This window comes from Paroedura picta, chromosome 9 (assembly GCF_049243985.1).
Source record: "Paroedura picta isolate Pp20150507F chromosome 9, Ppicta_v3.0, whole genome shotgun sequence".
NCBI lineage: Eukaryota > Metazoa > Chordata > Lepidosauria > Squamata > Gekkonidae > Paroedura > Paroedura picta.
Genome location: NC_135377.1, coordinates 66,579,694 through 66,595,901, shown reverse-complemented (window position 1 = coordinate 66,595,901; position 16,208 = coordinate 66,579,694). Strand labels below are relative to the sequence as shown.

At 42.4% G+C, this 16,208-nt stretch overlaps 1 protein-coding gene across 6 annotated transcripts in view; it reads left to right on the top strand.

The window, feature by feature from the left end:
• Positions 1-16,208, top strand: part of LOC143845107 (uncharacterized) — a 246,604-nt gene that overhangs the window by 103,740 nt on the left and 126,656 nt on the right. For all 6 annotated transcript variants that reach the window (XM_077353168.1, XM_077353167.1, XM_077353166.1 and 3 more), the window contains 2 exons: positions 7,931-7,998; positions 13,510-13,630. In XM_077353168.1, the coding sequence (XP_077209283.1) occupies positions 7,931-7,998; positions 13,510-13,630 (189 nt within the window). The remainder of the gene's footprint in view (positions 1-7,930; positions 7,999-13,509; positions 13,631-16,208) is intronic.

Sequence of the window (16,208 nt, the reverse complement as noted above, 5' to 3'; positions counted from 1 at the left end):
GTCATTTAACAAGACCCTTATCTCCCCCTTCTCCCTCTCCAAGTACCTTGCAAGTATCTTGTTTGTGTATGCGGCAGCAGTGGTAATGGCAAGGCCTCACAGGGAGGCGTGTCACTGTGTATGTACGGGGGGGGGGGAGGCAGTGGCATCAGCAGCAGTGAGGCCTTGCATGGAGCTGTGGAGGGGAGGCGATGGTGGCAGCAGTGGCGAGGCCTCACAGAAGAGAAAGTGTGCAGGTAAGTGTGTGTGGGGGGGGAGAGGTGGCAGTAGCAGCGAGACCTCGCAGGGGACCATGTGTGCGTGTGGGGGAGTGGCAGAAGGGACGGGGGTTTGAGAGCTTAGGTGGTGAAAACCTGCATCCCTCACCCTGCTGTACTTTTTTGTTGTTGTTGTTTGTCTTGGGTGGCAACAAAGTGCATTGCCACACATTTTTTTCAATTTTTAGTATTGCTATGCATATATGATGCATACTAGCACAGCAGGCCTTTTTCCACCTATGCCAAGCCAAGCTACTAGTGCCCTGCTTGGCCCCAGAGCACCTAGCCGCAGTGATCCATATGATGGTCGCCTCTAGATTAGACTTCTGCAACTCACTCTATTCAGGCCTACCCTTATCTTTGATTCGGAAACTGCAACTGGTCCAGAATGCTGCGGCCAGGATCATCACAAATACATGGTGGAGATCTCACGTTTGGCCTACACTTCGACAACTCCACTGGCTCCCAGTTGAATTCCGGATCAGGCTTAAGATTTTGGTAATCACCTTCAAGGCCATATGCGGTCTGGGCCTAGTGTACCTGAGAGAATGTCTCTCTGCCTATAACCCCCAAAGAGCCTATGCTCTGCTACCACCAACTGGCTGGTGATCCCTGTCCCCAAAAAAGCATGCTGAATCTCAACCAGGGCCAGAGCCATCTCTGTCCTGGCCCTCACCTTGTGGAACAAGCTCCCTGAACAGATCAGGGCCTTTCCTGAAATTTCATAGGGCCCATAAAAGGGAGCTCCTCCACCAGGCATTTGGTTTAGGATGGCCAACACAACAACATCTGCCAGTCCCCCCAAGGCAGCCCCATCCATGACCTGAGCCAAACTGACCTCCCTACGGGTTCATGTTATAAGTTGCTGCTGCAATGTGAAATTGTTATAATATTCTATTCAATTTGGAACCACTGCTATGATTACTGTCACTGTGATTATGATTATGAAGTATATGAATGACATTTTATGTAACCCGCCCTGAGACTTATGAGAGGGTGGTATAGACATTTAAGATATTATTACAATATAGCAGCCTTTCTCAACCTCTTACTGTTGAGAAATCCTTGAAATTCAGCCTTTGAGAAGCACCGGAAGTGGTGTGATCATGCAGAATATGGTTGGGAAGCATAGCTGTGTACATGCCCACCTGGGGTCCTTCCCCTTCCCACCAGATCCATCGACCATTTGGGTGGTAGGGTTGACATACCCATATACAATCATATCACCCAATATATGTTTAACAATTAAAAAAAATAAAACATTGATTAACTCCCACCCATTCAGGAAACCCTTCCAAGGCCATCAAGAAATCCCAGGTCTGCAGGATCAAGTGGATACAGAATTTTGGGCATGAAATCTACTTTGAAGAATGGGAGCAATTATGGTCTAAAAACATTAAATTAACCAAATGTTAGTCACTGAGAAAGGCCTGGTACAAAATGTTCTACAGGTGGTACATCATCCCCCAAAATATTAAAAGAATTTCACAAAACCAGATGGTAAATGTTGGAGGTGCAAAAAGGCAATCAGTTCTTTCTACCACATGTAGGGGTCTTGTGAAGTTATTCAGACATTCTGAGTTAAAATCCATACTCAAATGCAGAAAATTATGGATTGCAGATTCCCAGTGTGCGCCAAATTTATGTTACTCTGTTTCCTACTGCCCAATCTACTGAAACGGCTACAAGAAATTTTCTTTTATGCAACAGCAGCAGCTAGGCTATTAGTAGCACAGAGATGGAAACAACCCCAGTATCCCGAAATAGAGACATGGATAAATAAATTAGGGGAATTCGTATCAATGGCAAAGCTAACAAGTCTATTGAGCAGAGAATCACCGGATAACTTTCTAGAACGTTGGAAATGTTTTCTGGATTATAAGGGGTAAGAATTATTAATGGTAGTATTAAGCTTTGGTTAGGACCTGTAGGACAGCCTGAGACCCATAGAACAATTTTTAAATGTAGGTAAAAAGCACATGATGAAAATTTGTATATCCCCCCTTTTTCCTTTCTGTTTCTGTACTTCATGAAACCCTGGTTGAGAAAGCCTGCTTTACAAGATAAATGATATTATGCTTTATAAGAAAGAAATGGGGTGGAAATGTAGAGTAATTGGAGGGTTGGGAAAAGCTCAAGGAAGGCTCAAAATTATATTGAATCTTCCAGTCAGAGCTGAACTTCAGAAACTACATATCCCAAAATTATCTTCACAATTACAGACTTTATTAGTCTATATTAGTCCTTGACTAGGAAGCGATACAACAGAGATAAATGCTCTTTCTCCTATATTAACTTCTGGGATATTATCATATTATTATTGGCTAAATTTTCCATTTCCTGTGAGGGGAAAAGTTCCAGGGACAGCCTTATCCATTCTTAGATTCCATTGGATGGGGGAACGGTGGGAACATAGGATATCTCTGTAATACTTGTCTTGTTTAAAAATGCATAAGTAGAGACAAAGAGGTACTCGTAACAGGTCCATTACCTCACTACCCTATGGCAGGTTTGCTTCCCCAGATCAAGTCCCTGAGGAGAACGGGTCATTTCATCTCAAGAAGCTCCCTCTTCAGCTGAGCTGCATCTCCCTTTTGTGGCCCCTCCTTTTCATCCTTCCCAATGGTCTGTGTTTCTTCACAGACACGCTCATCCATCACCCTTCCCCCTTTCATCATATGGGGGCATGTCATGTCATGCCAGGGCTGGTTCTGGATTTTGCAGGGACCCTGGGCAGGAGGTTCCAAGAGATCCCCTTCCCACCCCTTTACCCGCATGTCTCACTGCCTACTAGTGTATCCCTCCCTCCCTCCCTGGCTCACAAACCCTTTCTCTGCCCATCCTCACAGCCAGCTGTATTGATTGAAGCCGTTTCACTGATGGTGTTAGGCAGTGTGTGCAGTTGTGTACATGGGTTCTGAAGTATTCACAACTGAGCAGGCAGGGAAACGGCCAATGGTAGTGGGGTCCTTCAGAAGCCCTGGACCTTGGTGGTTGCCCCATCTGAGGATATGCAGATGCTGGCTGTGCTTCATACTAATTCTCCACCTTTTAAGGATGGCATCTACAGAAGCAGGACACAGCAAAATGGGAATCTCTCCATGCCAATTGACTTTATAATTTGACATAGAGAGATTCCCATCTCGCTATGTCCTAGTTCTGAAGATGCCAGCCACAATTGCTGACAAAACATCAGGGACTAATACTACCAAACCATGGCCACACACCACAATGATCTCCAGCATAACACAGAGGATGGATACGAATTGGACAATTAACCTGTAATTGCATAGCTAAGGAACAGTCATCTAGCAACTGTAATACTATGATGTATTGTAATCTGTAGTGTGCCCAGACCTGAGTATGAACAGAAATTCAGAGGATCGCCTAGTTTTATGGGATGAAATATTACTGTGATTGGGATGTCTTTGTGTCGTCGCTGTCAGCAAAAGCTACATTTTTTGTACGGGCCCCCATGAGGCCCATTGCCAGAAGTCCCAAGCACAATATGCATTTCAATGTTTATTAAGTCACATCTGGAACCACTGAATACCTTTCCTTAACTGGCAAGGGAGAATGTGAATCCACATGTAATAGAACATATAGAATTTAATTAGCTCTTAATAGTCACAAGTGGAAGGGATAATTATTTAATTGGGTTTTTACCTTTTTATGGTAGTCTTAATTGATATGTCACTTGCCTTCAGGTAGGGACTCAAAGGTATTGCGTTACTTATATGATACCTTGGGGGTTTCTTTCTACCTCCTGCCCCATTTGTCAGCCTGTTATCTCCTTCTCCATTTGGACATCTCTCTGCTTGGAGTTAAAAAAAGAAGGAGGAAGATACAGAGATCTAAAAATAAACTAGCGGGAGAAATTGTGTTGTTCTGCTATTGATTCTCAGGGAGATTAGAGGTGCTGATAGCAGGGCCTTTCTTTTCCCTGGACTAATCAGTGTTCCTTCTGTGGTACTTCCAAACTCCTTTGGATTCAGATAAATGCGGCTGGGGACTTACCACCCCAAGCCGCTATTGATCAAGTGGCTGGGGCAGGTGGGAAGAGGATGCGAGTTGTCCTCATGCAGCAGGTAAAGGAGGGGGAAAGGGGGAAGCATGCATGCATGAGGCTGGAGATGGTGGACACATGCCCATGGCGCCTATTTAAGGTGCAGGCTGCATCACTCCACTCTCTTTCCCCTCCGGCCCTGAGCAGCAAGCAGTCAGCTCCCACCTGCCCACCTTTCTGGGAAGGTGAGGAGGACTTGTTAATCTGCTTGTTATATTGTTATGGTTATGGTTGTTAAGCATTCTTTGTTAAATGTCACAGATTTTGGAAGGCTGCTTTGGCCTGCCTGAGGGAGTTCGATTGGGGATATCGAACTCAACAAGTTTGGGGCCCCATTTATGGGGTGGCTTGGAGCGAGCTAGGCCAACCTGGACAGGAAGTCTGGAAGCTCGCTGAGTCAGGTGGCTTGAGTGTCAGAGGAAGTTTGCACCTCTCTCTGGCATTACAGGTTGGACCCTGATAGGGTCACCCAGCAGTGCTCCCAGGGGTGGAAACAGGAGGCTCCCTGGTGCTGCTGTGGCCAACTGATAAGGTTAACACCAGTGGTGCAGGCTCTCCAGATTCCATCCCAAGTTCGGGCCAACAATGTTGTGTTAAAATGAAAGCTGTGGCCATGTTGAAGCCATCCAGGTGTCTGTGTCCTTCTTCCTTAAGGCCCGCCTACAAATCAATTAGATAGTCAGGTGTACATTATGCAGGACTTTATTTCATGGTGAATTGTAAGGCGATGAAGAGAGGGGGGGCACAAAGCGCTATAATACCTGGGACTATCTCTAGGTAGCATGCAGATGTTGTCTGTGAAGGGGGGACAGTAACTGTGGGCCCCAACCATAGGCCTGGTAGACCATCTCGGTCTTGCAGGCCATGCGGAACAGTTTTAAGTCCTGCAGGGCTCTGATCTCACATGGGAAATCTCCCAGGCTGGCGCCGTTTGATGAACAGGAAACAGCCGGTCCTTTTGACCTGTTGTCTAGAACTACCTTGGTTTCTGACAAGTTTCTCATTTGGCAAATGTCTTTTTGATGGGCAGTAGTGTGTGTGTGTGGGGGGGGGGGGCTTCATATATTGCACAGCCATTGGGAGAGGATGCAGTGTGTACATTTCACAGCTCTGGTGGAGAATTCCAGTCTCTTCCCCAGTTCCTCTGCCTAGTTTTTCCCCACTATTGTTTAGCTGCCAAAAACCTCATTGTGACTTTTGACTCAGGCAGATCTCCAGCTTGGAGCCACCTGAAAGGGGGCTTTACTTAAAGAGACACATGAAGATTAAAATCTCTTCTGATGCATTAAAGCCAAACGTTAATCACTAAATCACAGAGCGACATGATAGCTGAATGGGTTCTTCTATCGTTGCAGAGCACGGCTCTCAGTCCCTAAAGAAGCCATTCAGGTTTGTTTATTTGTTCGTTCCACGTTCAAAGTGAAACCCTACATTTTCCTGCCAATAAACAGTCAATCTATTAACTAAGTCATCTATTTAAAAATAATCTGATCACTCTAGATCTGATTAAACAAAACATTAAATAGATACAAAAGCACTGGCACACCCCACGAAAATCAATCCTACGCAAGTATACATCTCCTTCCTATCCTGCTCGAGTAGACTTGAAGAAAAAAAAGTATAGGTTTCAAAACTTCCTACCAAGAGCTTGCAGAAAAAGAAGAAAGCAGATTTCACTGAATTCCAGGTATGAGAGATTCAGAGGTTATGGAATGTGGGCAGCTTTTATAGAAGCTACTATATAGGTCAACACATGATTCTACTAAACCTTCAGGTTATGTACTCTCTAAAGGCATGGTGTAAAATACCATTCAGCATCCCAAAGAATGGTTGTTGAAAATTCACTTCCATTTGTTCTTGGATTTATTCTGGGCATAAAGCCATTTATTCATAAGTTATCCTTCAAGGCTGAAAACTATAAATTAGCTAGCAGTTTGTGTGTGTGTGTGTGTGTGTGTGTCTGTCTGTGGGAGCAGGGGATAAATGCATGTTTGCACATTTACACAAGGACCTAAAAGTAAACTCTTAGGCCTGCTGTGTCAAAACATCCTAAACAGATTTAAAGTTAATATCCACAACAGAGCAATATTGAAACAGAGATCCGACCTGCCTGCCCTCCTCAACCTGACTGCAGACTGGAGGTCTTAAGGAAGAGTGGAGGAATGCTTCATTTGGGATGGCACTGAAGCAGAAGACAGGGCCTGAACACATCTTCCTTCAGAAATGAGAGAAGATAACTGACCCCCCCCCTCCTTTTGGTAGAGTTGCCAACTTCCAGGTGGCAGCTGAAGACCTCCCACCAATACTATTTATCTCCAAGCAACAGAAATCAGCTCACTTGAAGAAAATGTCAGGTTTGGAAGGTGGACTCTATGGCATTATACCCCACTGAAGTCCCCTACCCAAACACTGCTGTCCGCAGGTTCCACCCTCCAATATTTTTAGGTATTTCTCAAGCCAGAGCTAGAAACCCTAATCATGGGTTCTCTGACAATGGTACCCTTTTCGGCTGGGTGGGCAGGTTTTATGCATGTGCCCGTGCACCCATCCCTCCAGATGCACCAGTTAACTTTTCCGGATCCTGACCTTGAGAATTCCAGAACCTGAAATTAAAAAAGCAAAGTTTGTACTCTTCAGATGAGTCCTGTTTTGTTAAACTAGTATGGGAAGGCATAGCTGCAACCTTTCCCCCAGATGTGCTGTTTAAAAAAAAATGCAAGAGCCTTTTACATGGGTAAGCATTAATAATGGGGCTTTCTCTATTCCAGGGACTCCCAACCAGGGGTCCATGGCTTTCCCCCTTCTGCCTTAGTGGACTCAGCCACAAGCTAGGAAACCGGCCACGTCCATTGCTCCCCCTTTCCCCCTCTTGAGCATGAGTGAGTTCTCTCGTGGTTTCTGCACCTGGGAGGCGGTGGAGCCTGGCTGCCTAAAGGTAAAAGTAAAGGTATCCCCTGTGCAAGCACCGAGTCATGTCTGACCCTTGGGGTGACGCCCTCCAGCGTTTTCATGGCAGACTCAATACGGGGTGGTTTGCCATTGCCTTCCCCAGTCATTGCCGTTTACCCCCCAGCAAGCTGGGTACTCATTTTACCGACCTCGGAAGGATGGAAGGCTGAGTCAACCTTGAGCCGGCTGCTGGGATTGAACTCCCAGCCTCATGGGCAAAGCTTTCAGACGGCTGCCTTACCACCCTGCGCCACAAGAGGCTCATACTGGCTGCCTACTCCTGCCTTAAACCACCTCCTGCCTCCCCACCGCAGTCCTCCTTGAGCCTGCCTGTTCCGGTGGCATGTCGCTTCTGGGGAGTGTGGCAGGGAGGCGTGGCCAACTGACATAACCTCTGGGGCTCCTTGGAGCCTGAAAAATTATTCCATTGGCTCCTCCATGGTCAAAAGGTTGAAAAAGGCTGTTCAGCTCCATGGAAAGCGGTACACTCTGTTCTACTAATTCAGGTTTCTACTGCGTCTTTCTGCTACACATGTAAGAAAACTAAAACAGTATATATAAAAGTTGCCATATTATTTGAATTTTATAATGATTTAATAAATATCATAAAACAGTGTGCTCTGTAGACTCCTAAAATTTAAAACTTTCTTCCGCTTAGGGTTTAAAACAGAAGAATATTTTCCAGCGCACAAAGTTCAATACAAAACTTGTTAAGGTCTCACCAAGGTATGTATTATTAATAGAATGTCTTGGCCTTTCTAACATACTCTGTCTGAAGACTCCCAGGTGATTGGGGACGAATTAATCTTCAAGAGAAAGAAAGTGGTGTGGTGACTCGGTTCCTTTTATGATGTTCGTCATTGAACTATGATGAAACCGGCATTGATTCAGAACTTGTAAAGAGATCCATTTTGAAGAGGTGAAGGAATACAGCAGACTTAAGCAGCACAAGGTTACAAAGTTCCTTTCTCATCCAGGGGTCTTTTAACACTGTTTTAGTTCTCTTTTAACCTGAAATTTTTACTTTAAGCTGCTCAATGGTCTGTTTTTTATGTTGTGGCTGGGTTTCTTATGCTGAATTTTAATTTTATTTTTATTATATATTTTTTTGTAAACCACCTCAGGCCAGTGAGATAAATATATCAATTAAATAATGATTTTTTTCTATTTGTTGATTAAAAATATACACACACTGCTTTCTGGCAACACTCAAGGCAATTCTAAAATAAATAATTGGTCAAAAATGCTTCCCACCCCCCAGATCTATTGACACCTTCCCAACCACAACCACCAGCGAGGCTGCTGTACTTCTGCTAGCTTTCATATATGGTTAAAAAAATCCAGGATACATCTGTATGAATCCAGGATTTAAATTCACATGTCACAACCTATTTGTTTAAGCAATGAGGACTGGCTTCATAGGTTACATTTGTGATAATAAAATTTTGTTATGCCCAGAATTAAACAGTGGAGTCAAACTTTGTTCATTTGCTTCATACTAACATGGCTAAATAATTTAAAATAATTTAAAATATATATAGGTGTTTTATTCTTTGCATGGTGAATATGGCATGGACACCCAACTTGGTTAAGAGCGGCAGCCTCTAATCCAAATAACTGGGATTGATTCCCTACTCCTCTTCCACATCCATCCAGCTGGGTGACATTGGGCCAGTCACAGTTCTCTTAGGGCTATTCTCAGAGAGCTGTTCTCTTAAAGCTCTCTTAGTCACACCTACCTGGAAGGGTGTCTGTTGTGGGGAGAGGAAAGAAAGACGACTGTAAGCCCGTTTGAGACATTTGGGCCAGTCACAGTTCCTCTCAGAGCTGCCCCAGCTTCACCTACCTCATAAAGTGTCTGTTGTGGGGAGAAGAAGGGTAGGTGATTATAAACTGATTTGAGACTCCATGACCGTTTACGCACTGGAGGTTTCATGCCAGGCTGCAGGCTGGAGTTTTAGTCTGGCAGGTTGCCCCACCTCTTCCTGCACCCACATGGGGGAGCATTTGGCCTGGTGCACCTCATCCACCCCCTATTTGTGCTCCTGCACAGAAGCTGGGGCAGTGAAGTTCCCAGTGCATAAACGGTCCATCAGGTAATAAAAATCAGGGTACAAAACTCAGCTCACTGCCAGAGGCATAGTCCTTCCCACAAGACTACAGGTATGACTAGCATGCTATATGTTGCCCCATTTTTTCCTCACTTTTTGTTTGTGGTACATAACACATCAAACAGAATAATCTAATCTGAGATTAATTTTAGGTATGCAGTCTTGTGTCACAGTGCAAGGAATTGTTCTAAAGTTCTGTTCTTTTAATTTTATATTTGTTACCTCCTCTGATTTTGATTATTTATACTTAAAACTATATGGAAAAGTTAGTTTATAAATCCGCTCTTTTGCTTTTTCCTAGCCTCTTTTCTCCCCATGGCCAGATGTTTGTTTTATTAATTTAAATATAATCTTGTTTGGATTTTAAAAAAAGCACACACATAATTAAAAAGGATTCTCTCTCTCTCTACTATAAAAATGTTTCCCAAAGATGTTTCTTTATAGTTTATCACTGTATTGTTCTGGTACTGTTAGCTGTGCTAGTGGTAGTGTAGTGACACCTATTGATGTGAAACAGGTATTACAGCACAGTTAGGTTGCACAAAAGGAAAGAGGAACAGCAAAACAAAATCAGAATCCAGTGGCACCCTTAAGACCTACAAAGATTTATTCAAAGCATGAGCTTTCGAGTGCAAGCACTCTTCCTCAGACTATGATGGTCAGTTCATAGTTAGAGAAAGAGTGCTTGCACTCGAAAGCTCACACCTTGAATAAATCTTTGTTGGTCTTAAAGGTGCCACTGGACTCTGATTCCATATTGTTGTGCTGCTTCAGACCAGCACAGCTACCCACTTGAAGGAAAGAGAAAAAAAATCTGTATTTCATACTTATTTAAATAAACTCAGCACCTTCATACACTCAGAATAAAATAACAAGGTTGATTAACTGTGTAACTTTTTGAGTTCTCCCTTTTGTTATCTTTTGCATAAGGAGAAAACAGCATGAATGCAGCAAGTAACTTAAAATAAGTCCACCTACAATTAAAACAACACAATATGAACATGACTCAAAATCAGATTTTGGAAATCAAAGAGGGAAAAATGGAACCTGGATAGGAGGGTTCAGCAGTAGGGAAAGAGGTGAAATGAATTACTCTCACTGGCACCAACATCTAGCTTCATGGAAGAATTAGGGAGACAAATGATACGCCCCTAAAAGAGATCAAATGAAGTAATGGAAAACTATTTACCTTCATAATTGTGTATTAGCTGCTAATAAAGGCAATAGATACAGTAGTTTAAAAGTAATAAAATCCACAACAAAGTGTATTTAATTTTAAATTGAATTGCAAGCAAATGGGTGTCCTAATGAACCCCGTGTCAATGTAGCTCTAACCAAATTAAGTGAAATAATTTCCATCATGAGCAAACTAAATAAGTACAAAGTTCCAAACACACCATTCTTCTTGGGAAAAGAGATTTGCTAGGATGATTTGGTTGCTGGAATTAGACAGTGAAGGTCAAGACATGAGGTGCCGCAACTCTGGATTTAGAGTAATGAGCTTAAACTTTGCCTCACTTTTGAGTCAGAAAACAGTGGGAAGCTACAGATCCTGAAGGGCAGTTGTCTGGTTCTCCCCCCCCCCATACTTAGGAGAAGTAAAATAGACTTTTTGTTTGTATGAATTAAAATTAGTGGTACTCTTTACCACCCCATTATTGAAATATTAATTTTTAAACTATGTAGAAGGATGGCTCATGTAGAGATGCAATGGGCACCCTCCTCTGAGGGCATATGAATCTACCGTTCCTCTAATCAAAGGATTAATGACACCTGGTGCAAAGCAGAAATCAATCACCTATTCTAGATAGAGAATACTTAATTGAACAAGTCAAATCTAGGGCAGTAAATCTTGCAGAGACACAACAGGTAAGTGAATACTTTTGTGATCACAGGGCACTAAATTAATGTAACATATTTCTCTGTTTCCTAGCACATCTTGCATAGCACATCTTGCATGCTTTGTGGTGCACGGTTTCTGAAAAATTGATTTAGAACCCCAGCAAATAGATCTGGCCCACGTTGCATAGCTGTTTCAGTGAAACTCCTTAATTGACATTCAGAACAAACCAGTGGGACTACCTTCTTCTTTATGTCCCCCATAGGAATCTTCAACCAGGTATACTAAATCAGTGGAATAGGCTTTCTTGGGAGGTGATGGGTTCTCCATCCTTGGAAATTTTTAAACAGAGGCTGTATAGCCATCTGACGGGGAGGCTGATTCTGTGAAGGCTTAAGGGAGTGGCAGGTTCAGTCAATGTGCAATAGGGTTGTGAGTGTCCTGCATAGTGCAGGGGGTTGGACTAGATGACCCATGAGGTCCCTTCCAACTCTATTATTCTATGATTCTATGATCTGCTCAAGATCCCCAGTCTTAGAGAAGTAAGACTGGCCTCAGCCAGAGCCTTTGCTGCCCTGGTGCTACCCTGTTGGAATTGGTCTTCTGAGAGGGATCAGAGCCTTACAAGACTTAAAACAGTTCTGCATGGCTTATTCCACCAGGCCTATGGTTGAGGCCTACAGAATACCATCAGCAAACTTCCCTCCCTACATAGACAATAGTATCAGTACACCATTGTCAATCACATCATAGCAATTCACTCCACCACCACCCCTGGAGAGAATGCAGGAGCATTTTGACTTTTAATGTACGCTGAATATTAATGCTATAAGGTGTTGATCTTGTTTTATTCTTTTGACATGTTATAAGCATCTTCAAAACATGCTCAGTGTACACGTTCCAAAATCTTCCTTCTTTTCTTTCTACCAGACTTTGGAACTTATTCTGGCAACTTTTTTTTTAGAGTTCCTTGAGCAAACTGTAAAGCATAAGTTCCACAACCTTTCATGTGTTGCACATGCCTCAGTGAGAGGTTGTTGCATTCTTTTGATCCAGACCCTGAGGAAGGGGGCATGGCTCAGGGTGTGTGCTTTGCATTACAGTCCCTGAAATTCCCAGTGAAAGGATCTCAGATAGAAGGAGCTGGGGAAGACCTTTCTTTGTCTGAGACCGTTGCTCCTTAGGCTAGACGACACCGAGTTAACTGGACCAGTGGCTTGCTTGATATGGTCTCAGTCAGATTCATATGATCATAGATGGCCACAGCCTTCTCAATAAGAGTTCAGGTAAGAACAAACTTGAACCCCTTAGCTCCAATCTCAGCCCCTTTTGGTCAGGTTGTTGTCTCAGTCTCCACCTTTGTGTTTTTTGTTTGGGTAAATTAAAGCAAAAATACAAACATGGCTGAAAATCTTGAGAACCAGCTTGGTGCAGTGGTTAAGAGTGGTGGCCTCTAATCTGGAGAACTGGGTTTGATCCCCCCCACTCCTCCATATGCAGCCAACTCGGTGACCTAGGGCTAGTTTCATAGCTTTCTCAGCCTCACCTACCTCACATGGTGCCTGAAGTGGGGAGAGGAAGGGTAGGCGAGCATAAGCCGCTCTGAGACTCGGGTAGTAAAAAGCAGAGTACAATCCCCCCCCCCCCCCAGTTCTTCTTCTTAGTTCTCCTTTGGAAACCTATTGACTTTTCTTCTGCATCCTCAATCCTTCTAAAAAAAAAAAAGCCTTTTCCTTGTGAGTGACTGTTCCTTGTATCTCAGAGTATACACCCAGTGGATTTCCATGTTGTTTTCATTAACTTTTCATTAACTTTCATTCATTTCCCACCACTCAATTTGTTGAATCCCTTTTTTAACAAAAAAAAATCCATCTAAGTTAGTGGACAAGCATACATGCCATAGCCAGGGGATCTTGAGTAGATTTGGTATGCCTGATCGCAGGTTCCTCTGGGGGGCATAAAGTAGTCCCACTGATCTGCAATACAAGTCTGGTAAACATGAACTTGCAGGGTTTGCTGGATTGTGGCCCATTGTGCTTTTGGCCTCAGTCCAGGCTACCAAATACGACGTTGTAGGGTAAGCGTTCATGTTTCATATTCCTCTGCCACTTTTCAAAACCTAAACCTTCCTCTATCCCAAATTCTTCCCTCCACGCTACGTTTGGTATTATATATATGTATTTAAGAAACGCATTAAAATGCACATCGTTTTCAAGGGTTAAGGTTCTCTTTAATTTATGCATTTTATTAAATCTCTCTCTCTCTCCTCTTTCTTTGTCACTGAAGCAAGGAAGAAAGTCGGGCATTGAAAGCACCAAATGCCTGTGAAAAGGGGATTGCAGCCAAGTTTGGTAACCTTGCAGGACTGACTAATGAATCAAGTAGGGCAGCGGGGCTTTGCTGGAAGGTGAGTAGGGGTTGTTTGGGAGTGTGTTTTTGAGGAGGGGAGTGTGATTTCTCTTAATGTAAACTGCAGAACGACAAGATGAATTACATTGACTTCCTCGTCTGAAAGCTTTCCCTTGACTCTTGTTTGGTTTTGTTTCTACGTATTAGCACTTTGAGGGATTTAAGTGCACGCATCTCAACAGATGCAACTTTATGCTTAAACGGGAACATTTAAAAATATTAACTGTGATTCCTTTTGGCAAGGCTGGAGTTCCTCGAATTGCTTCGTCAGCACCGTCCAGCCAAAGCCTGTCTGCAGGAGAAGAAGGGAGGCAGCTTTGCCACCATGCAAATGAGACAAGCTTGAGATTTGATGAATCTCCTATCTCCTTTTCCCTCCTCAACTGACACTCGCTTTGAGGGAAGGTTGTAAATGCAAGAGAGATTGTGGTATAATTCCTCAGACTGGCGTTTTTGCCCCCCAGTCACTATTCGATTATCTTCCAAATTGCTGTGTTTCAGAGAGATAAAGATTTTTTATGGCTTGCTGACTTGAAACAACCAGAAGAGCCAGAAAGAGAGAAGGCTAACTGGCCATGCATAGTAATTCCATTGGTTAAATGACAAAATCTTTGTTTGTATGACATTTCCAAAATTACTCCGGAAGATGAATCTCAAATACAAAATGTCACATTTGGCATGCAAAACTATCAAAATATATTTCAGTATAAAATTCATGGAGGCGTTTAATTTAGAATGTGTTTAATAACTCCGTCTGCCTGCATCAGTAATCCTGCCTTGAGGTTTCAGAAAGATTGTCTTATTTATTCATTCATACGATGTTAATTTTTTCCTCCTCCTATACGTGTGTGTATACATATCTATATATAATTCTTAAACCAAAATATTAATGTTAAATCTTCATTGTTAATTAAGGTTTTTCTAATTTGAATTCAAATAATTGGCATTCAGATTAGTTTGTTAAGTATGATTTGTTTTTTTTCCTTAAAAAAAAAAGCACAAAAGAGGTTTAACTACTTCAAGTGTTTATTTAACTGCTTAATTTAATTCCCCAAGCTATCTATATGTAAATATACTATGTTTTCTGTTAGAAATTCAAGGTGAATTTTTTTTTAAGATGATTGGTCACTATAGACTAAGATCAAGAGATTTTGAAACACTTTGTCAAATGAGGCATATTAAAACAGTGTGCTGTGGACTATAAAATGTCATGTTTCCCTTCCATAAATGGTTGCATTACCATGAAATGGGGGGAAAGATAGAGCTGATACATTTTAAATATTATAGAAAGACATCAAGCACAGTATACTTGATTCTAGAACCCATAGATGAACAGCAAGCCTTTCATAAGTAAGTCTATGTGATCACAGGATATTGCTAAACAAGCAAATATAAAAATAATTACTGTGTCTTCTCAAGTTTCTAGCCTTTATGTCTGCAGAAAAGCTATTGAACATATGTCCTAACGTCAGGATGGGTTTACTATTGGAAGTCTTGCAATTTTAAGTCATTTTGGGGGGTGATTTTTGTGGGTTTAGAATTTTTACTCAGAATTAGCAACACCTGTGCCCATGTAGCAGAAGTGGGTTTCTCATCAAATTCCCCAAAGTGACCACTTGAACAATGAAACATACATACCCTTGAACACATTCAAATATGTCAGTTACAACAGTGGTAGTCAACCTGTGGTCCTCCAGATGTCCATGGACTACAATTCCCATAAGCCCCTGCCAGCATTTGCTGGCAGGGGCTTATGGGAATTGTAGTCCATGGACATCTGGAGGACCACAGGTTGACTACCCCTGAGTTACAACAATGCATGATAAAAGGAAGAACCAGAAGTCAGACATAACTTTAAATTTCTCCTACATCTTGAACCCAAGTCATTCTATTTATTGGTGAAGATGAGTAAAAGAATTCTATCCCATGTCAGTTATTTTTGAACAAAGAATCGGAGGGTAGGACTTAAAGCAAGGGAAACCATTCTTCTCCATTAGGACCAGTTTATAGTAAAACCAGTTACCCTAAATGAGCAAATTTTGAAATCCCATCTGCATTTGGTTTGTTTATCTATTTCAAGGATTGGATGAAGAGCTGTTAAAATGAGCAAGACATCTGAAACCACATGTTGTGAGGAGATAAGTTGGTACCACTGATGCCCATCTCCCATCTTGCCTCCCCAGCAACATATAGTTAAAAATGTGCTATATGATGATAATGGGCTCATGTTTGTTCCTTCCTCCACTACAAATTATTAGCTGCTGCTTGTGGCAGAAAGACTAATATGATAGCATCACATCACACTTTTTCCAGCTGTGCTATCTGGGGTAGATGCAGATAGGCAGTGTCCATGTATCACCTCTCACTTTTCACTTTGGGATCATAGGTCAGAATTTATTCATCTGTCTTATTCCATGATAAATTAAGTAATACTTTTGTGCAGGATTGGTCCTTTTGGTGGAAAGAATTATGCAGAAACTTGAAGTCCTGTCCTAAGCATGAATACTCAGAAATGAATGAGTTCATGGAATCATAGACTTGGAAGGAAGCATACAGGCCATCTAGTTCAACCCTTT